Source organism: Gallus gallus, chromosome 4, assembly GCF_016699485.2.
Source record: "Gallus gallus isolate bGalGal1 chromosome 4, bGalGal1.mat.broiler.GRCg7b, whole genome shotgun sequence".
Lineage (NCBI taxonomy): Eukaryota > Metazoa > Chordata > Aves > Galliformes > Phasianidae > Gallus > Gallus gallus.
The window spans coordinates 38284443-38309178 of record NC_052535.1 but is presented as its reverse complement, the minus strand read 5'-3'; the positions used below and the strand labels follow the sequence as shown (position 1 = coordinate 38309178).

At 44.5% G+C, this 24736-nt stretch overlaps 1 protein-coding gene across 2 annotated transcripts in view; it reads left to right on the top strand.

Annotated features, from left to right (window-relative positions):
- The first annotated feature begins 743 nt into the window (after window positions 1-743).
- Window positions 744-24736, top strand: part of ARHGEF38 (Rho guanine nucleotide exchange factor 38) — a 37218-nt gene continuing 13225 nt past the window's right edge. Inside the window, exons 1-6 of one of the 2 annotated variants that reach the window (XM_426302.8) lie at window positions 744-1070; window positions 10256-10443; window positions 12973-13096; window positions 17407-17554; window positions 20523-20540; window positions 24364-24563. In XM_426302.8, the coding sequence (XP_426302.4) occupies window positions 893-1070; window positions 10256-10443; window positions 12973-13096; window positions 17407-17554; window positions 20523-20540; window positions 24364-24563 (856 nt within the window). In that variant the 5' untranslated portion in view covers window positions 744-892. Of the gene's footprint in view, window positions 1071-6111; window positions 6263-10255; window positions 10444-12972; window positions 13097-17406; window positions 17555-20522; window positions 20541-24363; window positions 24564-24736 lie in introns of those variants that run through there. The other variant, XM_046940769.1, reaches the window with a different exon arrangement.

The window sequence follows — 24736 nt, the reverse complement described above, 5'->3', positions numbered from 1 at the left end:
AACACAACTTGCAGATGCATTGACATTGCTGCATTGTATCCCTGTGCTCATCACTTTGTCCCGCACAGTCCTTGGGGATGCAGCGTGGCGACGTGGCAGCAGGGCAGCTATGAGCTGTCACCCACTGGGCACGTGGCCGCCTCACACAAGCAGGCTGCCCACGGGGCTCCTGATGCACTGCTCCCTAAAAGCAATGGGGCTGCAGGGCCAGTGTCACCGCTGTGGCCACGATTGCCGCTGACGGCTCTTGGGGCTCTTGCCAGGATAAGTCAGGTCCAAGCTGAGATGCCAGCAGCTCCTGCTGTTTTGACATGAGTTTGATTAGACCGGCACGACACGGCATCCCCAGGCAGTGACTGAGTGCCAGGGGCCATTGCTGGCAAATAGGATAATAAGGTCTCTCCCAGGGACTGAGCCAGGGGTACTGCGAGCAGCTGTTTTGCTGCCATCAGAGCACAGCAATTCATCACAACAGCCCCTCCAGGTCCTCTACATGCCTCAGTGTCCCCTTGGTGTGCGCAGGCTCTTCTCTGCTCTGTGCCTGGGCTTCTACCCGTGTCCCCGTGCAAGAGGAACGCAGCACTGGGTGGGATCAGAGTGGGCCGCACGCTGTTTCTGACCTTGCTGATGGGTTGTGACCGCCCTGCAGCCAAAGGAGCCAAGGAGCGTCTCCCGAAGCAGGGAAAGGCAGTGGCTGCAGCTTGGGCTGGTTCTTAAACCGGCCCCGTAGGGCTCACACACACGCAGTAGGTGAACGCAAACACCGCCTGGGGCGGCAGCTTCCCGGAGGTGGGGCCGCACCGGCACAGGTGGAAAGGCTGAGCCTTCCCCGGAGCGGTGTGCTGCCCGCCCGAGATCACCCCCTCGTCTCCTGCCCCACGCCAGCCTGGCCATGGCGAGCACGGACGGCGTGGGGGGCCGGAGGAAGAATTTGGCCCTGCTGCGGCACAGGCTGTACATGGGGGAGAGGAGGAGGACGGAGCCCGTGGTGGAGAGCAGCGGGGCTGGGGAGCACGGTGCCTTGCGCAGGAGTCAGTCAGACAGGACGGAGTACGGCCAGAAGCTGCAAGGTACCCCAGGGAAGCGCGCTGGGTGCTGCGATGCCCGCGCTGGGTGGGAGCACGACGCCTCTGGGCTGCAGTGTGGCTCTGGAGACGGGCACGGCAGGCTCTGCCCGGGCACCTGTACTGCAGGACCGAGCGATTGCCCCCGCTCACCCCCGTGTTTTCTAAATCCCGCCGTGCACGCAGCGCGTGAAATGTAATTGAGGCCGGTATGGAGGTTCTGGTGCATTCCAGGGCAATGCATCTGCAGCAGGGGTCTTTCTCCTCTTCTTGACCAGAACTTGTCTGCAATGCGGGCAGTGACTTGAAAAGGCCGTGCCTCCACCCTGGCTGCCTTTCCTTACCACATGTAGCGGGCTGCACGCTCACTGACCAGAAGCACTGAGGGCAGTTTTGTCTTCCAGTTGAAAATACCAGCATCCCTAATGCGTTAATCTGTTGCTCAGATCGTATGAGCCTGAGCTGAAACACATCCAAATGCATGCTTTGATGGATAGGCTGGTTTGAATTATACCATTACGAAGAGCGTTTCTTTTCAAATAACCAAGTTGCGCCTGGGCCAGGAATTGCCAAATTATGTCAGTACTGGGCCTGTCAATTACAAATCACAAATGGAGGAAAAGCGTGAAAGACGTGCGTAGCTATTTCAGGGAGAGCTGTGAAACACAAGCTGATGGATTGCTGTGGGTTTTCGGGGTCTTGAACTGCAGGATCTCATCACAAATGCGGGGTTTGAGTAGCATCACAATATAAACATTTATTACCAATAGTGATATAACTGCCTACGACGATCACTCTTGTGGCAGTAATCCTTTACGGGGAAGTAAAGTAGAAAAATACCTTAGGTTACTGTATTATGGTTTTGATGCATTTAATTAGGAAGCAATTTTCTTTCAGAGAGACAATAAAAGCAGAAAATAAAATAATAAACCAGAAAATAATAGGATTTATACGGGGGCTGCATATGCTGACAGCAGCTGAGAGGTTCATTGATTACAGCGTTCCCTCCTCGTGACAACTAATCAATGGGGAGATGAAAGATGTTCGGTTAAGTCGGGCACGGCTCCGGCAGAGGCGCTTCAGGGTGTGAGTGGGAATCGATGCGGCTGGGTGGCCGAGCTCCCAGCACACGTGCACGTGTGTCACTGGAACAGCAGCCTTGCTTGCGCAGTGGGCTGCCCGGGTCAGATCTGGTTGTAGAGTGGGATCCAGCCAAATGTACCAGCCCCTCCTCTTCTGCACGGCGCGCTTATTCCGGGAGCATCTCTTGCTTGAAGTCTGGAGTGAGGGAGGCAGGGAAGGCTTGGCTGGCATGGCAGTGTGTGAGGTTATGCTGATGGCCACGGGCCAGCAGGGTGGTAAATCCAGCTTTGCAGCTCCCACCTCCAGCTGAGGCTGCTGCGGCCACAGGTGGCAGAGTGCCCACTCAGTGCTGTCTTGCTGTGCGTGCTTATGTCTGCCAAAGACAAATGCTGGTGGGTAACAAGGCACCTGCAGGCTTTGCATTCAATCAGAAGTTGCCTGTCCTCGGAGTAAAAGTACGAAGTGGGTAGGAATTCCTATGAAGACATGGAGCTGTGTGCAAAGGCCTGATCTGGATCTAATTGTGGTGATCCAGATATGCCTGGATCTGATGAAGATCACGGGTCCCAGACCTAATCTGTTACTCACTGATGCCAATGAGGTACTCCTTGTATGTTCTTCATTTTTCTTATCAGTGCTTAAATACTTAATAAATACTTAATAAATTAGTTTGTTAAATACTTAATAAATACTTCAATAAAATTGGTATTGAGGGAAGTGTTTTTGTTTGTGGAATCATAGAACAGTTTGAATTGGAAGGGACCCTTAAGGGCCACGTGGTCCAACTGCCCTGCACTGAACAGGGACACCTACAGCTCCATCAGCTGCTCAGAGCCCCTCCAGCCTGACCTTGGCTGTTTCCAGGGATGGGGCATCCATCGCCTCTCTGGGCAACCTGTGCCAGTGCCTCACCACCCTTAGTGTAAAACACTTCTTCCTTATGTCCAATCTAAATCTCCCCACTTTTAGCTTTAGTTTGAAACCATTTCTCTTTGTCATATCACAAAACTTTTCAGTTCTCCTTCCTTGGTAAGAAAAGCAAACAGTTCTGTTGGTGAAGCAAACACTCTGTCGCGTTATTGTCAGGCCTGGAGTCTCTGATGGCTCTGAAATGGTAAATGTTTTTCAAAAAGATTCAAGTGACAATAGTTTGTACTTGTGTTTGGTCCTGTATGAATTGGAGGCACATGTTTGGAAAGCTCTGTGTTTAGTTAACTCCCCATAGTCTCCTGTTAATGTGTTTTCTAACAGGTGGTTTGCAGAGCTGAAGCAGGCATTGCACAAACAAGGATGTGGAGGACAGGGAGCAAACTGAGCAGATGTGAATCTCGCACGAGCAGGACAGGTTTCCAGTGAGAAGCAGGGTCCTGCCAGAGCCTGCAGGACCCTGCTAATGAAAATCAACCCAGGCTGAGCACGGGGAGTCAGGTATCTTTGCACCCCAGTGGACTTCCTGCAAGTTTTGTTCTTTTATATGGAATCCAAACTGCTTTCTAAAAGAGGGTGGGGAAGGGGACCCACCACCCAGATACCCATGGCAATCAAGGTGGCTTGCTCTGTAAGTCTACAAACACAAGAACAATAATAGCATTGTCAAAGTGCAAATCTTGTTTTGTGTTGTTTTTTTTGTTTGTTTGAAGTGTTTTTCACTTCAAAATGAAGGATTCATTAAAAAATGCAAGTAACCATTTTCAGGTTGATTATTATCCTAGATACGTCTATTCAATACCTTCTCAGGTGTGAATGGACATACAGTGCCTCCCAGTTTTCCTCCTGTTGATAAAGGAAGCAAGGTGCAAAGTAACCATTATATTTTCCAAGAGCTTGACTAACCTGAATGCACCCATTTGAGCTCATCCTGTGAGATAACCAAGTGCCACCAGCTCCATTTTAGATAACGTGTTGCTTTCAAATGGCAGGTTGGTGAGACAGCCATGCAGCCACCTAGAGCTCAGCTTGCAACTGTGTTGTGGGATGGGTCCAGGCACACCTTGGTCGAACTCTCCTCAGCACTCCATCAGCCAGAAGGGAGCATCACTTTCCTAAAGAGGGAAGAAGGGGGTTAAGGAAGATAAAATCACCAGGGCTTGAGGCAGAAATAACATGGAGGGTCATTTTAAGAGCTTAGATCCAGCTTCTATGATATTTCTATGCAGTGCCCAGCTCTTTGATTGCTATTTCCTGTAAAGCGGGATTTTCTCCTGCAAATATGCTCTTTCTACTATCCTTAAGTGGCACAAAATAATATTTAGCAGCTGTTTTCAGAAGTATTATCATAGCTGTTTAACCGGTAGGTGCTGGTCTCCTGCAGCTGAAAATCCATCAGTAGCAGGCAGAAAAGTAACAATATCAATATCTACGTGTTGCATTAATGCTGGGGTCAATCTGTGAATTAACCTACAGCTGTCATCATCCTGGTGCAGTACCTATGTGCATAGATGTACCTATTGGCACGTCACTGTTTGCAGAATCAAGGCAGACTGAGGTAGATGAGTCATGGAGATAGACGCCATCAGCCAGAAAGGGCAGAACAGTAAACAGAGGCTTCAAACATACATACTTCACTTCTGCTAGGGTTTCTTGTTTGCTTGCTTGTTTGTTAAATAAGCACATGCCAAACTTGTGCTTGGTATGAAAAACAAGCTATTGAAAATGGTGGGTTCCCAGGAAGAGCTGGACGTGAACATTCACAGTGTTCAGCAAGGCAGTGTGTCCTTTGGAGATACACTTTGCATTACAGATCTATGACGTACTAATTTCTTTCTAACTAACTGGGAATGGGTCATCCGTGCTATCAAATGATTTGCACATGCATTAATTTCAGTGCATCAGTATGAGATACACTGATGCAAATCACTCAGCTACCACAACATATTAGAAAGCATATCATGGAAAGTGTATCATGGAATGGCCTGGGTTGAAAAGAACCACAGTGATCATGTAGTTTCAACCCCCCTGCTATGTGCAGGGTTGCCAACCACCAGACCAGGCTGTCCAGAGCCACATCCAGCCTGGCCTTGAATGCCTCCAGGGATGGGGCATCCACAACCCCCTTGGGCAACCTGTTCCAGTGCGTCACCACCCTGTGCGTGAAAAACTTCCTCCTAAAATATTGCCTTAGTTCTCCTAGCTGAACCCCACATTTTGCTTTTTGCTTGTGTCTGATGTAGTTCTGAGAAATAATTGACGCCGCAAATGAAGCCGAAAGCCACAGAATCATAGCAACTCCTGGAAAGCTGCTACCCCTTGGTATCCTAGCAGGGCCCTTCTTCCACCCTGTCCTGCCCGCCCACAGCTCGCCACTCCTTCCCACCAGGCACCCGATGACCTGGCGTTTGCATCTCCTGCCAGCAGTAGAGATCCTCCACGTCCCTCCCCAGTTCCTTGTTTGCTTTGCTCTGTGCTTACTGATTAACTTTCTGTGTGCTACAATGCAGATGATTTCCTGTTGCAAAATGTATTGATCTTTGGAGCAGCTGGTTTGCTGAATGAAGTACAGAAAGGAGGAGAAGTCTGGATTATTTCCTGGTGTGCAGGAGATGGCTTGATGAAAATATGCCTCCACGTGCAAATTTGAACCCGGAGGATCTAATTCTGTTTACCTCCAGTTTTATTACAATGAAAGTTTTTCTTGACCTTACTGCAGTGACAGCCGGGCTGGGAAGTGATCTCATCTTCTCAGAGCAGAATCCATTTTGTGCCGCTGTGTTTGCACAGCACTTAGCACAGTAAAGTCCCTCTGTGTGCTTCAGATCTGGAGGTGCACGTGTCCCCAGGGGGAGCAGTTCAGATGCAGCCCTTCCTTGGTTCTCCCATTATTAACATACTCACTCAGTGCCACGGGAGTGGCGTATTTGTATCGGTGTATGATGCTCTGGAAAGGTTTGTTTGTAGGTATTGGTGCTAACAATGAGGGCATTCTTCTGTCACCTGATGATAAGCTTTCTCCCCTTCCCCTGCGGTCACATGGGATCTCTCTGTAGTCCTGTCAGCACACATATAATTAAAGCGAGCTGCTGTCAAGGAACTGAAGAAAGAACTTGCATATTGAATGTAAATATTTTCTGCACCTTATGGAACAAGAAATGATCAAAGACGGAATGACCTAATTGCACGTAAGTCTCTGGCTTTATGAGCAAACCTGTTGCCCTGGAAGCCTGCTGCAAGGTCATACTGGTCCTGCAGTGTTCTCCTTCATATTCCATCATGGGGCATTTTGCATCTGTAGCAGCCATGCAATAAACCTGCCCCTGAGCAACAAACCTGCTCCTGAATAATGCTGCCAGCATATACGAGTGTGTGGGGGGGGGAAAATGGCATTTTCTACAACCCTTTCCCAATCCTTTTTGTATTTCCATGACTAAACTGCCTGTGTTTCACTTGCAAATCCAGCTGATAAAAGTGGTGTAGATTCCTGTGTACGGTCTCTGGGTTATCTGAGGGTGCAGGCTATCTGAGGGCTTGCTTTCACAGAGAATAATTTTATCTAAGGTGGCGTGAGGTTCAAGTTTCACTTGTGAAAATACAGTAATGCTGTAATTTGTTTGCTGTTCCTTGATAACTTATGCCTCATGCCAGGCAAAATTCCCTCACCTGCACCACGTGAGCGCTGGGCTTACTTTGGAGTCCTCCAAATGGCACTTGAGCAAGAAAAAGGTCTCTCACTCCCCTTCATGCATTGATGTTGTTGTACTCGTTGCTGTATTCCGTGCCTCTACTTTCACTTCCAGATGAAAAGCATTAGGTGTGGGGAAACCTGTGTCCTGCCCCCCATGGCAAACCTGATATCCACCCTGAGCATCTCACCTGGGGGAATGAGGGCTGGAGCAGACCTCTGGGAGCTGCTCTCTATAGGGAGGAAAGCTTGGGAAATTTGCATGCATCATCTTATAAACCTGCCCTGACTGCTTCTGCAGTCTGTCCATGTGCCTAGGAGATGCTGTATTTGTGCATCGCTGGTCTCCAAGCTTTGGTGGGTTGTCTCCAGCTGGAGGATGGTATTAGACTTCATGCTTGCAAGAAGCTGCTTCTGCTACACATGCGACTGCTTTGTCTGTGGCATTGCACACTGAGCTTCTCATGTCCTGTGAGTAGAGCTGTGCACTTCCATGGCTCGAACCCAAAGTCATAAGCTCCCTCTCCATTGCAAAATCTTCCAGAAAGGCAGCTCCTGCAGATAACTGGCCTTGCAAAGTAACAATTGCAAATGCTGCCTTCCACTTTACATTTTTATAGCTACTAAAAGTACCAATTACATTGGTGTATGTCTTAAGAAATACTTGTGTAATAAACCATTCGAGAGAGACAACTTTTTTCTTTTACTTTTACACCTGTCACTTCCAAGGATGAATGAGCTGAATTCTTACTATAATTGTTAATCCTCAGCAATGTCTCTTCTTGCTAATCCTCTCTCTGAACTGTTCCAGGGCTGGTACACGTTACCAGGTAGAAACAAGTCTGCCTGTATTCCAAATGTGCACTTGCTGTTTGTGCACTCATTAAACTTTCACTTACTCTGCAGTGATTTCAGCAGGCTACTAACGTTCTTAAGCTGGTCAAAAGCAATCAGCTGAACGTAAAATCACAGGTTTTGGCTGTAATTATCATTTCAGTATCTTGCTCTTGCATTCTACAGAGACAGACATGTCTAAGATGAAAACGTGAATCTGTTCAGTGAAAATGAAAAATTATATTCCTTGTAACAAAAGGGTACTTTTATTAAAAAACATGTTTTCTGCAAGGAAACAGCATCTACCTGCTATTTCCCGCCATTATTTCTTCCTGTTGAGAATAGTTTTTATTTCCTGGCATTATTATCTATCATGCAATAAGGATAATAGATGAGCCCTGACATGATTCCCGAATCAAATTTGATCAGGGTGATCTAATGGCATAAGCTGAAAAAAAACCCAGCCTCTCTGGGAATTGTGTTTTGAGCCTGAGGTGGGATACAGTGCCTTTATTTTGTTCCTGTATGCCATCCCTGCCACCACCATAAAAGATGGAGAAGTTCTTCTACAGAGCTTCTTGTGTTCACCTTCAGGCTCCATCTGATACCGTAGTGGCACTGCATATAAGACAAAACATTTCTAACTAAGACCTTCCTCCTGAACTCTCACGTTCAGTCACACACATACAAACTATTTCACACCTGATCTCAAGAGGAATGTTGGTTTTGGTGCAGGACTGGAACTAAATTGGATTGTTTGTGTGGTTCCTTGCAAATCTGTAATTGTGGTTACTACCTGCCGTGTTAGCACATAAGCGACAGGCAGGGAGGTCTCATTCCACAGCCCTAGCAGACAGTGGCTCAGAGGGAGCCATGAAGAAGTACTAGAATAGATTTCTGCTCTCCACACTGAAGTGAGCACCGAGTCCATTTCTTTCAGCGCACTGCACCTTTGGGGGCTGAGGACTGAAGCGAGGTGAATACCCACATGAGACATACACTCACACCAGCAGGAGCTCTCCAGGGGAGAACTCAGCTTAAATTTCTTCCAAGGCCTTGGAGAGAGGAGACATCCTGCTCTTGTTCCCATTCCATTCCATTGTCTGCATACAAACTCTAGGACAAAATGTTTTTGCCCGTGTTATACAGAGATTTAAATGCTAAAAACTCAATGGTAGAAAGATTTACTTTAGAGAAGGGAAGAACGTTGAAATAGAAAATAGAAAAAAAGTCTGGAAAAGCAGCTCACCGCAGCTTTGTTCAGGTTCCTTGTCCTCCCCGTTGAAAACTACCAGGACAGAAGCAGAGGTGCAGTCCTCAATGCAGCTATTTAAATCAAACTGTGGTCACATCAATTTGACTAGGATTAATAACAAACCCATCCTTTCTGAATACAAGCCGTCAGCATCATTGTAGAAGGGCCTGAGGCTGGTGATGCATTGCATTCATAAGATTTTACAACTCTCAGTGGAAGACAGCTCCAAGTCCTCTCTCCAGAAGACTGCCTGGCTTCCTCACAAGTCCAACTCCAGGTTATCATCTGCAGCATTGACCTGCACTGTATGGGTGAGCTGGGCTCCGTTTGGTGCTCACTTGAGTGCTCGTGACCCCACCCTCAACAATCAAATCAAACAACAGCAATCTATTCAGTATCAGTTATCAGCCAGCAAGGCATCAGATCCTGCTTGCTCGTGGCTCATTATACGGTAGGCTTCCTACAAGGAGTTGACATCAAGGCGTAACAGCCTGATCCTCAGCAGAGATTCCTGTCCTTTGCTGCTGAGCGAGAAAATCCGATGCTGTCAAGCCACGACCTGGGTAATGCGGAGACGAGCGCAGTAATGATCCGTCTGTCTTTGCTGGTACTCTGCACCATCTTGTGGCTGGCGGGAAAACACCAGAATACCCTCTGAAATCTTCCACGTTTTCCCCCTGTGTTTTTCCTAATGAAAAATAAGGACTGTCAGTGTACACTGACAAAATTCTGCGCCCTTTGTACAGCTGCCATGAGTGTCTGCAGGTTGCCTTCAGAACCAGCCAAAGGGAAAGCCATCATTACAGATAAGTAGGTTGTGCGCAGATCCCGTAGCACAGGTGAATTACCTGGCTGTAGAAGATTCCCTTGCATTTGCATGTATTTGGAACAAATTAAGCGGGTTAGGTTTTAAATGTGGGAAAGCAGACAAGAATCTCGTGACCCCAGTGATCTCTGCTGTCACAAGAAGTGTTTGTTATTGATCACTGAAGGTTTTCCCATAGTCTCCTGTAATTCCTTTGCCTTCTTAAAATAACTCTTTTAAAAGAATTACAGACTTCATCATCATCCGTACCTGCAGACCCATGAACAGACCTCAGTAATACATCGTACAGAACAATGGTTATTCCAGTGAAATTTACAATAAACACAGCCTTTTCCTTCCACAGGAACATGTTTTCACCCTTCACCAAGTCTTAATAGACTTCAGCCTGAGACTGTGGTTTTAGAGGGTATCAGTTGTATATGGATTTCAGCGTGACCAGGGTGACGCAGGACTGCGTTCGGTGGGGAAGGCACTGAGAGCATCTGGGGTCTTTGTGTTTCAGGCAGTAGTGGAAGCGTGGCCGGGACAATGAAATGATGATGTTCCTTACAGGCCTCCCTCAATACTCTTTTAAACAGAAAAAATGGCCCCACAGTCAGGATCCACATCCTCTGCCACCTTGCCACGGGAGGATGAGGAAACTACCAAACGCATGATGGCCAAGAGGGTAAAAATCATTGCAGAGCTGATGCACACAGAGAGGGACTATATCAGCGACCTGGATCTCTGCATCAAGGAAGTGATTCAGCCTCTGAGAAACAAGCAGGTAAGTGCCGAGGGCGGAGGACCAGGGGTTGACGTCAAGATCTGAATTCACCTACGCTCTGTTTGCAGATTATCTTAAGGCAAGCACAGATGGCAACCTGAAGGGTGGCACGGTGCCTGATGCAGGGCCAGAGCTGGCTTTCCAGAAGGCAGATGCGCCAGAACTGTGGTGAGGAGAGTGGGAAGTCAGATACACTTCTGATCCTTGGCATTACAAGTGTGTAAAACCTGCACTGAGGTGCTTGCCCAGAGGGCAGCTTAGATGCTATATGCCTGCTCCCAGGCTTAGGCTGCAATGGCAGCTTTCCCTCTCCCTTTTGCTGTGCACATAAGCGCTGGCACATACCCGGCAGACCTTTACTGGCACCTCTAAAAGCAGTAAAAAACAATAAGAAGAAATATTTTCCATGGCAACAGCCTGGAATGGCATTAACCTTCCCATCAGGGTTAAGTTCTGTCTTAAAAATTACTTCAACCGGCTTCTCTGACAACTGTGTGGAGAGACACCATGCATGACAGACAGCCCAGCGAGCGTCTTGGAAATTTGCATTCCTCACAGAAAAGCTAAATTGAGGAAGGAAGGCTCATAAGCTATGTTACAGGCAAAAGATCTTATTAGGCCAATGATACTCAGTTTCCTTTTCAGCTGAGACTTCAAAGAGCACCTTTTCCTCAACAACATTTCAATTTCTAGAAAAAATTGTGCAGTCTCAAGCTGGGAATAGAAGAGCTTGTCCAGGGAAAGGCTTAAATTCGTGGGGCTTGCAACATAGCGTTCACAGAAGCTGCACAAATGATATCTGCTGCTAATGCAGCGTAGGAGTGATTTTAAACAGACCGTAGGCCTGTGTTCTGTATATATGATTCCTTACACAACTGGTCACAAAATAGTTGTATAGGGGACAAAGAATGTTTAAGTGATGCTGACGCTGCCTCCTTGGGGAACTGTGGCCACTGAAACCCATGTCGTTTGAACTCCTGCAGGACCATCCCTTTGTTTCCTGAAACTGTCAGAATTTGTTCCAGCCCATTTTCGGAAGAGCTGGCATCTGCTGGTTTAACTTTAAGCAGTTCTTAACTCCTTTCTCCTCTCAGTTATTTTGTCTGCATTGGAGTGGCTTCTGCTGGTTCCCGACGGGTACCCAGTGAGGGCACTCTCTGCTCGAACTCACTGGGATGTGTAACAAACATGCTGTATTCTTCTGCTCTTGCCCAGCCAACTGAAAGCATGTTTTGATTCTGTCCTTTGTCACCGTGTTACCGTGTGTGTCTAGTCACAACATAGTTCCAAAAGCAATGTAGGCATTGTGCTGGGGTGGGGGTCAGAAGTCCAGTGTCAGATGAATACAGAGGAAAAGTAGAGATTATAACTGTCTTAGTGTAATAACCTCTGCAATTTTTGAAAGGCTTTCAAAATATTGTATGGTTTTAAGTCTACTTCTCGGATAAACTACCATATTTGAAAGTTTGTAGTGTGTTTAGAGAAGGATAACATGTAGAAAATTGACCTAGGAACTGATCTGTTTCATATTTCTAAATGGATAAAAAATGTTTTAGCCCTATAATAATTATTAAAAAATTAACTATGGCAGAACTGATAGTATATTGCTGATTTGGTTATGATAGCATGCAATTTGACCTTCCCAGCATCTGGAGAGCTGCTATGAAAGTGTGCAGCTCTGTTTCTAATGGAGGGGGATGTTCAGTGGGTACAGATATGGATGTCAAAATCAGTCTTGCCTTTGTTCTCCATGTTAACACGTCACCACTGGCTATCAGTTGTGCCTGAATATTAACTATCATGCAGCTGCACAGGGAGTATGTTGTACTAAAAGCATGTGTCCTGAACATTTTTTGTTTAATATGAGCAAGGGAGACAATATGTGGAGACAAATTTTTTGCTGATGTAAATTGAACCAGTTCACTGGAGTCAATGCTGTGCTCCTGGTCTCTGTCTGATTATATTAACACCCAGAATTTTAAAGTGTTAGTTTTAGTGGAAATTGGATGATCTTGATTGCATGCTTCAGATTTACAGGACAACTAACTTAAAGTGGTACCATCATTTGAAAATCTTCGTACCTCATGGCTGGCACTACAGCATCAAGGTCCCAGTTCATGTAGCAGCCTCTGTGAGCAACTGGAAAGCAGGGAATCAAATCCACTGCCAACTATTCTTCTTCTCAATGGGAAAATAAACATTTTAAAGCCAGCTAAATGACTTTTCTTCATTCAGATGATAAAATTTATTTCCTTCCTAGGTAAACACTTTCAAGTTAGGAAACAGTAGTTCAAAGTAATGTTAAAATCACTTGATAAAATGCCCTTTGTTAACTGTGTCGACCCAGTTCTACTGATCTGAAAACCGTATGCGTCCTGAAAGTCACAAGGAGGATGTTTATATTACATTTTGCAGAAATTGTGCTTCCTGGAGTGCTGAACATGAAGGCCTTATCAAGAGAAGGTCTGTAAAATACAATGTCCTTTTTCATCCTTCCTCAGAAGCTGCTTAATATTTGTATTCCATTAGATTGCTCACTTTGACGTGGATGGCTTGTTTAGCAACATTGAATCAGTCCATCAAATATCAGCCAAGCTGCTGTCACTGCTGGAAGAAGCCACAACAGATGTGGAACCACCCATGCAACTAATCGGTATGTTTACTGTCCTCTTGAGTTCTACAAAGCCACGTGAATGAATAAACATAACACTCTCCTGTCCTATACCTTCATCAGACTAAACTAGCACCACTCTCAGAGAGTAATGTGCTACAAGCTGTCCACAGTAATACAGGAAAAAGGAGATGTGAAACCTGTCCAGTGGCTCTGCTGTGCTCATGTCAGGCTTGGTCATGGTGCTTGCTCCTCTGGATGTTGAGGGGAAGGAGAAAGGGAGAGAGTGAGCTTATCATGAATGAAAACTGCAATACTGATTTATGCTATATAATGATAACATCATTTTCATCTAGTTGAATATTGCCCACCTAACTGCTTATGCTTAAAACAACTTTTATATTGTGTGTTCATACCTGTACCATTTGAGAAATGCATTAAGAGTGGTTGGAATATTAAAATGTCACCAAAAAAATCTACCCAAACATCAATAACATATTTACTGGCAATGTAATTAATGTAAAAGGTGATTAAGTGTGATTAACAGAGACATGGTCAGTAGAAGAAAGAAAGCAGTAATCAATATGGAGCTTGTGTGAATCTGTGTAGGAATATCTGTAGGAATCATGAGTATTTTTAGCAAATAGATTTGCCCTGGATATATCACAGCAATCATACGTTCAGTAGCTCATAAGTGTTATGGCTGGGATCTATTCACTTGACATTCTGGCACAGGTGAAGAGATTTAAGAAGTTTCCATTCATCAGCTCTTCTGTAATTGCTTATTAAGTGCAGAGGTGGTAGGTGATCCAACTTAAGAAATCAAGTGAGAAATCGCAATTAATTTGAATGCCAAGTTAGCCAGTTTAGTTTAAAAAACTTTCAGCTATCATTCAGAGATCAGAGGGGTTCTTTTTTCACTATACTGACCATGTACCACAGGTAACGTGTGATAGAAAGCACCATCTTCTAGAAAAATAATGGGGTAAAAAAAATGTCAGTTGCCATTTGGCTAGGGAACACAGTATTAAAGCTTGGGAAAGGTATTAATCCTAGCATGTCTCAATCTGGTTTGCCAAGGCAACAGCTTAACGTAGTTTGATGAAACTGTGTTGTTTGGCAGTATTTCAATAAAAGTGCATCATGATGAGTCATACCCTTAATAAGCAATGTTCTATTCTAGCAGGAAGTGGCTTTCTCAACAGCAAGGAGAATCATTCTTTCAGTTTGGTGCCATATCCAGAAGTAAGGACAAGAAATTTAATCAGTTTAGTACTGTGTATTTCTCCAGAATCAGACAAAGGACCATCAAAATGTATAGGATTGTGGAACAGAAAGTTGGCTAAATTATGGCAGGGAAAAAGATGGAACATAAGACGAGAGCAGTTCTTCTAAAGGCTGAGTCTAAAGCAGGGAGAATAATCGCATCATTGTAAACAATAAGTTACTAAGTTTGTCACCTTCAAAAATAGAGCAGATTACAGTTGTGTCTTCAGAATCCTCCCTCATATTCATTGTAAAAGTTGTTAAAGCCATTCTAAGGAAAAAGCTGGATGAGAAACTGTTTAGCTATTGTGTTTGTGGTATTTAAACATCTTCCATTGACATATCTTCCTTTGGAAGGAAGCCCGGTCATGGTGAGGCTGAGAGCTGCTGTTTCACGAGTTAGAAACCAAAATTATGTAGTTACCTATATTGATGTCCAGTTTTAGTCTCCACATCTTAGGATATGCCTACACCGACAAACTGTAGTACCCATAGATGCAGACTTGTATAAGAGAACAGTTGGTGCTGAGGACGTGGTATATACAAATTTCAAGAGGTCATATTTCAGATTAGCTTCAGCCTACTCCTGTAGATTGAGTGGTACACTTTAAGCTGTGCCCTAAGAGTATATCTTCTGGTAATTACTGCCTCAAAAGGATCCAGTCTATGTGTCTGTTAACCATTTCTCCACAAAGCCATGGCATGGGAGATGAGGCACAGTGAGAGACTGGCTTTAAAAGCCCTCTCCTAATCTGCGCTAAAATGCTAATGTAGCTTTGGTGCTCGGTCTTCTGAAGCTAAAAGCAGCAGAAATCCAATGATCTTTCTAGTTCTGCTTTGTGTTTTTTCTCCTCTGTGGTCTGGTTGCTGTATATGGAGGAATATGAAGACTTAGTTATTTTACTCTGCCTTTAAATATTGGGCCCTTTCTTCCTCCTTTTCCCACTGCTGTTCACACAGGAAGCATCACTGAAAACTGTAAGGAGAAAGTATTGCTGTCACTGAAGCCTTCCTCCTAGGTTGCCTCTTTGAGACTGTCTGACCACCATGCTCAAGAAGAGGCATCAGGCAGTTGTGGATCTGTCAGAATGCTCTAAGGATTCGTTATTTATAAACCTGTGCCCAACTATGATGCATTTTTGGTCCATAAAGCAAGTTCCCACAGTGATATTCCCAGTGTTCAACTGATTCGATCTATACAACCCAGAACCAAGAAGCGTTTTAGGCTTAAGGACCCCAGCTGCTTTTAAAAGATCCCATCCATGAAATCAGCGCATAATTTCTCTCATTATTTTATCACAAAGGAAAGCATCTATCATTATGGCACAATACGCCAAATGAATGCTCATGTTTTCCATGCTGGAGGAGAGAATGACTATTTCCAGGCTCCAGTATATGCTGAAGGGAAGCCTAAGTCTATAGTTTGCATGTTTTGCTGCAGAAAACATAATCTCTCTTAAAAGCTGCATGTACTACGGGATGTGCTAAGCACTCGGAGCTCTGCTTAAAGTTAATGATAAGTGTGAGAATTCAGCACCTCTGCCAAGGGCACAGGATCAGGAGAAAGCTTGTTATGGTTTCCCCTTACACTGTTGGCTAATTAAGGCCCTGTGTAGAGTTTATGGGGAAGTCAGGATGCAGTGTGCATTGTTAACCATCAGCACTGGCATTTAGCACAAGATAGAGAAAACAGAGATGACAGCACCCAAAGAAGATGCAGCTTTAGGATGCAGGTGCTTTTCTGACTGTGGCCTTACAGTAACTAAAATGAACTTCTGTGTTCTTAACTCGGTTGTTGTTGTTCCCTTGTTCGCACCTTGAAACCAACATGCATTAGACAGCCCAGTTAACCTTCACTGCTAGGGAAGAAACCCAGAGCTGTGTTACTGTGGTAACTGAATCATTTTTCACTTTAAGACAGAGCAGTTCAATGCAATGTATTATGAAACAGCCGACTTCGGTCAGGATGAAAGAGGCAGGATGCCTGACAGCTTTGTGCTCACTCTGTGAATGAATAGAGCTCCCAATTAACGTGGTGCTCAGCTTTTAACTTTAATAATCATGGCTATAACTCAACAGGAGTGTTTATAAAACATGTGACTGGTTGCCACGTAGATGTAATTTTTCTGTAAACGCCTGAGACAGTAGTTTTCACCATCGCTATTGTTTATTATGTGCATTTCCAAGGATGCTGATCAGGATGCTGCTACATTAGAGTGTGAGAACCTAATGAATATCTCAGCAGAAGAGATGAAGTGTGCTTTCTCTGCCTGGATAATATTACTTATATACACAGAAAGCAGCACGGGAGTTACAAGCTGAAAGAAACGGGCACCAAACTTAGATGGGAAATGGGTGCAGGACTACTTCAGTGCCTCTAAAATTCCCAACTGTTTTCTGGGAAAAAAACAATGCAACAGAGGATCAGAAATGTAAATGCTTTCCACCTTTCATACCACATAGAAATGGCTGCAATCCACAGCGGTTTTAATTCGTTAGAGGAAAAGGTGGAGGTTGCTCCTCTGTCATGTGAGGAAGATTCTCACTCTAGGCCTTAATAACTGCCATTTCAGGATGCTGCAAAGCAGATAAACATGAAATGGCTAATGGGAGATGGAGTCATTATTCCCGTTATAACCCATTCAAGTTCATATCCAGCTGAAAAAAAAAAAAGAAGTCAAAAGGAAAATGAATATCCTTACACTCTTTCCTCCTGGCAGCCCACAAGGCCAACGTGGTCTCTGCTTAGCAGCAAAGCTCTGCCGGTTGGTTCTCACTGCAGGGGTTTTAAGGTGGGGCAGTGAAGTAGGGGACTGTATATGCAGGGGTGCAGGTGTAGAGATTTCGTCCCTTTTCTCTGGAGAATTTTCGTGCTTTAACGCTGGTATAATGGTGCCTGGCTGTGACAAAGATGAGCAGCTGAGAAATACGTGTAATAAATAATGCACATAAACACGCAAGATCATTTCTAAGGGAAGTAAAGTGGAAAGCAGCCTTTTTAGCTCACGGCTAATGTGGTGGAATAATAAAACTCCTTCTGAGATGCTGTTGTCTGGCTTGACATGCTTTGTTTTTCTCTTTAACAGGGGAAGTGTTCTTGCAGATTAAAGGCCCACTAGAAGACACATATAAAATCTACTGCTATCGCCACGATGATGCACACACCATGCTGGAATCCTATGAAAAGGATGAAGAACTGAAGCAGCATTTAAGACACTGTGTACAGTCCTTAAAGTAAGATCTTTTCAAATGATGATTTCCGTCCATAGTCAGTTGCCTAGCAGGGAACATTTTAAATGGATGCAGATGAAAGGTCCCCTGTAAATCCAGAGTTTTATGAGGCTTGCTGGAAGCTCTGGCTTATGCTGCTTTCATGAAAAGATGACAAGCCAGGGGCCATGATTAGATTTCTTTCTCTCTAAGATGGCCAAAAATAGCACAAGAAAGGTTTCTCTTCCCTTAGCTTCAGTGCCCCATGCCGGCAGAAGAAATGCTGCATCATATAATGGGCTGCTGGGAACACCTTGCCCAGCTCCTAGGAAACACACCGGCCCCATTTTCAGCGATTCTATTGCCTGGATTGAAATGGCACGCAGTGGAGCTATTCACACATACTGGTGTTTCTGGACCCCCGCTGTAAGGCCCCAGAGATCTGCAGCTATGCTCGACACCTCATGATGAGGGTATTTGAAAGTGGTCTATGTTGAAACAAGCTGTCAGGTCCCACCAGTGGAACTTCCTTCATGATGTTGCCTCCAGCACCAGCCCCTGGGGGAAACGTACTGGGGATGCAGCAGAAAAATGGCTCTGTCTTTCCTCCAGCGTGGCTTCCTCCTGCACCCTGAGAATCAGCTCACTTTCTCTATGAGGAGTGCTTCTCTTCACTTGCAAGCTCCCTTACTCCCTCACTTTCTCAAAAATCTTGCACAGAGCTGTCAGGAGGGAGCGTACCCCAGTGCTTCAGATCATAGGTCTCCCTGCAGCCCCAGAAAAGGCTGGTGCTGAACACTTCCATGAGAAATGCAAAGCTATCACAAATAATTAATGGAGTGTACATCAGCAACAGATATTTCAATTATACCCCAGCTAGTGATCAGTCGGCAGAGTTGTGTTGGGAGATGGAAAGTATCTGAGTGAAATCTAGGAACAGTAGCAGAAGAAAACATTAACCAAATTAAAAGATAAATGTTTACTTTGAAGACAGGTTATACAGAAAATAAGACTTTGTGCACCGTGGCCTGACAGTAAATACATAACCAAATATATGTGCAGAGTACTGAGTCTTCAGACACCTTGGCAGCTGAAAGAAATAGATTTTCATATAAACTCTGGCTTTCAGGCTAACGGATGGCCAGGTATCTCCCCTAAGGGGGTGTTTCAGTTGCTGACTCTGACAATATTCTTTTCTGGCTAATCAAGAGAAGTTGTTCCTGTCATTCACTCATCCCTTCTGCTGAGGCAAGAGGGTATGGGAGGAGATAAACATAAAAGATAGTGTCTGTGTATGTGCCGGGGTGGATGTTGCCACTTGAATTCCAGAGGCAGTAGGAGAGGCTTCTGTTCCATCATTGCAGGTGGGATTTGTGAAGAGAAAGGATTTTTTATGCTGAGCCATTACAGCCTTTGGTAGCAGGAAGCAACAGAACCTTCCTCAAAATGAAGCTTCATTTTGTCTTGTTCTTTTCTGATGGGCTTTTAAACAGAAACCAAGGAAAAAATGCCATTTCATGTATACTATGTTGCATTTTTCTCCCAGTGGCTTCAAATAGTAGCCAGTTCAAATACTAAGACTTGAAAGTGCACACTCAAATGCGCAGTTGTGGTCACCTAAACCTTTTACTTCTAATGAGAGAGCACTTGTCCTAGGAAGAAAATTATGTAGGAATTTTAACATATAAGTTACAGACTGTTTTATATTGTGAGATATAATATATGGGGGCCAGTGACTATTATTCTTGAAAACTATTTATTTCTTACATCATTTCTTTTCTCCTTGGGAAGAATACTATTCCACTGGAAAAAAAAAAAAAAAAAAAAAAAAGAGGTTGAACAAGAGACTTCTGTTCCTTGGCTGAGTAATATCTGCCTTGTAAAAAACAACTTCTGTATCAAGAAGAATTTGCAAGTAGCCCTCTGCACATCTGTACAGACAAATCAGATTTAATTAGCCATGCTTAGATTCCTACGCCTCCTGTTGACTAAAGGGGAGAAATTCCACCCCAAAATGTAGGTGTCTGCCTTGGAGACATGTGCAAATCCAAATTATGTAGAAAGCCGTGTTTCAGCAGTGATTATGCAAAACGGAGATGTTGTTTGCTAGCTTAGCCAAAGAAATGCAGCTGGTAAAAATGAAAGGATGCTGGCAACTACCTGCTGTGCTTTCAGTCTGAAGTATCTTGGTCAACTGTTACAGGGGCAGAGGGATGTCAGAAGTACTCAAAGAGCTGATGGTGCAGAAGCAATGAAAACGCCAGCTTCCACATGCTCCTCTGGCTGCTGGTAGGCGGAGATAGAAATGCAGGTGGTCAGAAAGCAGTGGCTGATGATATGATGTCAGCACTCAATACCAGAAAAGTCTCTTGCAGAGGTAGAGGGACACTGTGGTTCCCTTGCATTTGGGTGAAGTTCTCCAAGCTTAATCGTACCATGGGGAAAATATTCTGTGTGCACGTCTGCATATTTCCTAAAAACAGCTGTACATCCCCGCTGCTTTCTGTATGTACATCAACAGTGCCCTACTCTGAAGAGGTTTCAGTTGATAAATAGCCTCCCAAAAAGTTGAACAACTTAATTGATTCTCTATCCTAAGAGTCTAAAATGTATTCTTTTGCGTGTAAAAATAATGTAGGAATGACATTTAATTTTGCTCTTTGTGCTAAGGATTTGGTGTAGCTAGCACAGTGACTCAAGTTTCCTTCTCTAACAGAGTTAGGAGAAGGCTGGGTGTTATCGTGAAATCCAGGTTCCTGACAATCCTTTCTCATTTGGGGCTGTCCTTTCAAAAAGATGTAGGGCCAGATTCATTGGTACCCTCTGGCTGTTTTGTGCAGTTCTGCTGACACACAGCAGCCATAAACCTAAGTTAACTGGCCAGTTACAGCTGCTCTGTGTCACCAAAGTGTATCTGAGAATCTGGCCCATGATCTGTGTAAGTCCTTTTAGGAAGAAGCTAATATTTATTTCTGTTCCTTTTCTTTTGCAGAAAGATGTACGAGGAAGAGTAAGTACTACGTCTTTTTCATGTGTAATATAATCTTTAAAATATCTTTTATTTATCTTAAGTATGCTTAAAAGTGTACACGTGGAAATTTTAAGAACACTAAGCAATATCTGTAGAATGCATAGACTTCTCCAGGACATGTGTGATAAAACACTCTCAGTTTTAATTTCTCTAAGCCTGTCTGGTTTTCTAATTACTAACTGCACTGGCTTTGCAATGTCTTTCAAAACTTGTGGTTTATGAAGCTACTTAATTTGGATGCCAATTCATTCAGAGCCCTTTACTACCACCTTGTTGTCTAATAAATGTGCTTAGAGAGCTCTGAGCTCCTCAACAGTGCTTGTCAACAGTGCAGTGTCAAATCTGAAAATCCAAGCAGTCTTCAATTGCTTTGCATTGTGTACCTGCAGGCCTGCTCAGTACACACCAGGCTGACAGGTAAAGCTATTTCTAAGGTAAGGACACTTTTGGTAGCCCTAAATATATGAGAAATCCATCTTTCTGAGGAGCTTCCCTCTGACAATGGCTGGAGAAACATCAGAAAAGAACAAGTGTATGGCAACACCTTGCCAGAACACTCACCCAGCCTCAGATACCTTCCGGTTAAGGGACTTTTGTGCCAAATGTGACATCTTTGAAAAGCTTTAAGGGAAAGTTTGTCACGGCTGTGGTTTTGGACATCCAGCAGGTCTGGATCCTTGAAATACAACACCTCCTGAATTTACCTGCAGGGAGAGGTCAGAGGAAGGGTTAGCTGGACTGAAGAAAATGATTACAACCCAGACAGAAATATTAAGACAAAAGAGGAGCAGGTGTGGTTTATGTGTGTAGGAGAGAAACATCTGTAAAATCAGAGAATTAGTCAGTCAGACATCATAAATAAGGTCAGTGTAAAATAGACTTCAAAGGATTTATGTGTTGAAATCCTATGTTGGGGTTCTCAAGATTTATTCTTTGATTGAAAGTAGTTATTTGCATTGGTTTTTATAAAGGAGGTTCTATACTTCTTTCTAAAAAGGGTGGAGGTCCTAGGAGAAACACCAAATACCCAGAGTAACGATAGGATCACACAAGAGAGCAGCGCATGTAGAAATAACACAAGGCTGCTCTGCCTTGCACTACCCCCCCAGAAGTTAATACCCAGCTTTCTCCTTCAGTTTATAGTGGAGTGTAGGATACAGCGCACTTCCTGAGCTGAAACTGGCTCTTGTAAAGCTGCACGAGGAGTGATGTTCAGCTGAGGAACCCTCCCTGAGCTTGGCTACCTTGCATGGCATGGTGGCATTTGTGTTCCCCCTGCATGGCAGGGCATGCTGAAATGTCATCTCCTGCACTTCAGAAGTTGTGGAGTCACAGCAGAACATTGGCAGAACTGCACCTGAAAGCCTGCTCTGTGTTCGAGTTGGAAAGCACGGCATAATTCCCCCCAAACCATCTCCCAGGTTGCTTTCCATTCAAGTGTGATCAAGAAAACAATTATATCAGACAAAGCTGCCCATTGCTATCAACTAGATTGGTTGGATTCTGCTTGGATTAGCAACTGTGCAGCCTCAGTGAAATCCCTGGGTTTGCATGAGAGCCTTACAGCACAGCGAATTATTTGCCCTGCCTGTTTTGTACTAATATGAGTTCACACACAGTCAAATGTAAAACTATGAGACGTGCTGCAGCCTGTGATGTGTGCACACAATTTCAGAGCTGCCAGGCTGGATACGGCACCATCCTCAGCCCTGCGATACCAAACTGGCCGTCACGTTCACCACAGGACTTACCTGCTAGACAGCAACAGTGTGTGAAACCAAACCCTGGATCACCTCTCTTTGCATAGCTCACCACCATGTACTTTTTAAACTGGTGGGAGTCCTTCTGCATCTGTAAGCTTGCTTTGCTGCGAGGAGGGAGGCAGGGTATGCCATGAAGCTCACTGCAGCTAAGCCAGCTGCACGCTCTGCAGAGCTACGCTGAGAATCTGCGATGAGATTAGCGCAGCTACTTATAACCTAGAATACTTGCTAAATTCACAGCAAGATGGGGGAGAAGCGGAAGCAGCATGGCAAATGAATTATCAACTTAATTCTCCGCACAATGGATGTCACAAGCCTGTTCTGATCGCGTGGCGGGGCCACGTCCTGCCTGGCTGCCAAGCGCGTGCTTGCTGGGCCCACTGGAAACGGGACTCATCCAGGGAGAGTGGAGATCAGCAGATAATCTCACTGGGGAGAATTGGAGGAGTTGAACTTTGTGGCATTCGGTGCCCCAGGGAGTCATTATCTTACAACAAACCTACTATCTCTCAAACCATATTGCTAGACTGTGTCATGCAGATACGTGAACAGAGGGCTGTTTATCACTTGGGCAGCTGTCCAAAGTGCAACTATATAAAGAGAAGATACTTGAAGATTTTTCCATTCATGAGGCAGCTTTCACAGATTTGCATTCAAGGGGCTTTTTAGAGAAAACAATAACAATTTAAGATTTTTTTTCATTATTGCTGCCAGAAGCTGAAAGGAGGGAAAATAGCTCTATATATTTAATGTAGGATACGGGAGAAATGAGGGGGATTGAAATGATAAGAAGGTTTGGGGACATCAAGAAGCTTTAAAAGGCATCTACTGTTAATTTTTTTTTCATGCAGAACTTTTTGCAGATAATGCCTGTGCAAGAGAGATGGTTTAAATATGCAGATGTCTCTTCTCAAAGGCATTCAAATTGTTAGTTAATTAGTCAGCAGTAAGGATTGGCTCTTGTACTTTTCATACGTATAAAAGTGGGAATGAAAGCCTTTTTTTTTTTCCTCTCTTCTGCTCTTTCTGCTCACAGAACAATAGATGTCAGCCTGCAAAACCGAGTGGATGTTCTCTGTTTTTTGTACTTCCCTTCTATGTTGTATTATTCTGCCATTCCTCATTCAGAAATCGTTCTTTGCCTAGCATTAGCTCTTGCACAGTTATTGTCAGGCCAGCTCCTTCCCTCCAAGACAGCCTTTTTGGGCATGCAAATGGAAGCCTCGCTCTCCCCTACTGTCCTTCGCACTGTCCCCACCAGCTCGCTTGCAGCTCCAAGGGGAGTCTGTGAGTCTGGGGTAGTTCGTGGGAGTGCTGGTGGTGCTGCAGCATTCCCAGGTTTGCTCAGGAGAATGCTAGAATGAGGAGAGACAAGGACTCCTCTGTCCTGTTGCCAGAGCCTCGGCAGTGTGATGTCATCTCTTGGAAGCCAGCACAGAAAAACAGCAGGTAAAGGATAGCAAAGCTTATACTGGCAAATTGAGAGGTGTTGCGAGAAGGGATGCAGCAGTGAGCAGGCATCTCAATTACTCACAGTGTGGAGATGTTGCAATTTTAAGGCTTAGGGACCAGGGCAGGATGTAATAGCCTCACTCGCTTGCATTTCTCAAACTTCCTGTTATTTGCTCTTCCACCTACATCTCCCTTCTTGGGTGTCGTGCTGTGCAAGTTGCACCATACGCACCCCTCAGACTGAGTGGGCCAGTTTCAGAGCTGATGTCTAAGCAATAGTCTGGCAAATTGCTGAAAATACAGAAAACTCAGACCTGGTGTGTATTTCTCATTGAGGAGGCGGGAGGATGGTTTCATTTGCAACAGCCCGTGTTTCCTGACAGATGTATCTTATTTTTTGACTTAAGTGGTGATTGCACTTCTATGACTCAGTGCAAAGCACTGCTCTGGTTTTGATATTTTCTGTAGTTGAAAGCTCAATTGAAGGATATAAAAGGCAGCAGCTTCAATGACTACACAGAAATATAAAAAGTTTTTGTCTTCAAGGAGTTTCTCCTTATGTGACTTTTTCTTGGTATAAATTATAGAGGAAAGCCAAACCTAATGGACATGGGATCCCTGATGATCAAGCCTGTACAGCGGGTAATGAAATATCCCTTGTTACTCTGTGAACTGTTGAATTCAACTCCTGTTTCTCACCCTGACCACAAAGCACTACAGGAGGCCCTTTCTACTATGAAAAATATTAATGTGAACATCAATGAACTCAAAAGGAGGAAAGATTTAGGTAAGGAAAAAAAAACAGTGAATTTTTCTGTCGGTTTGGACTGGCAGTTATAAGAGAGGTTTCAACTCCAGTCATAATGCCACAACAGTTTTTGCTGGTATTACTTACGTTGTGCAATACACTGGGTTTCAACAAAATAACAGATGCCTTAATGTCACTTGTCCTCATGCAGC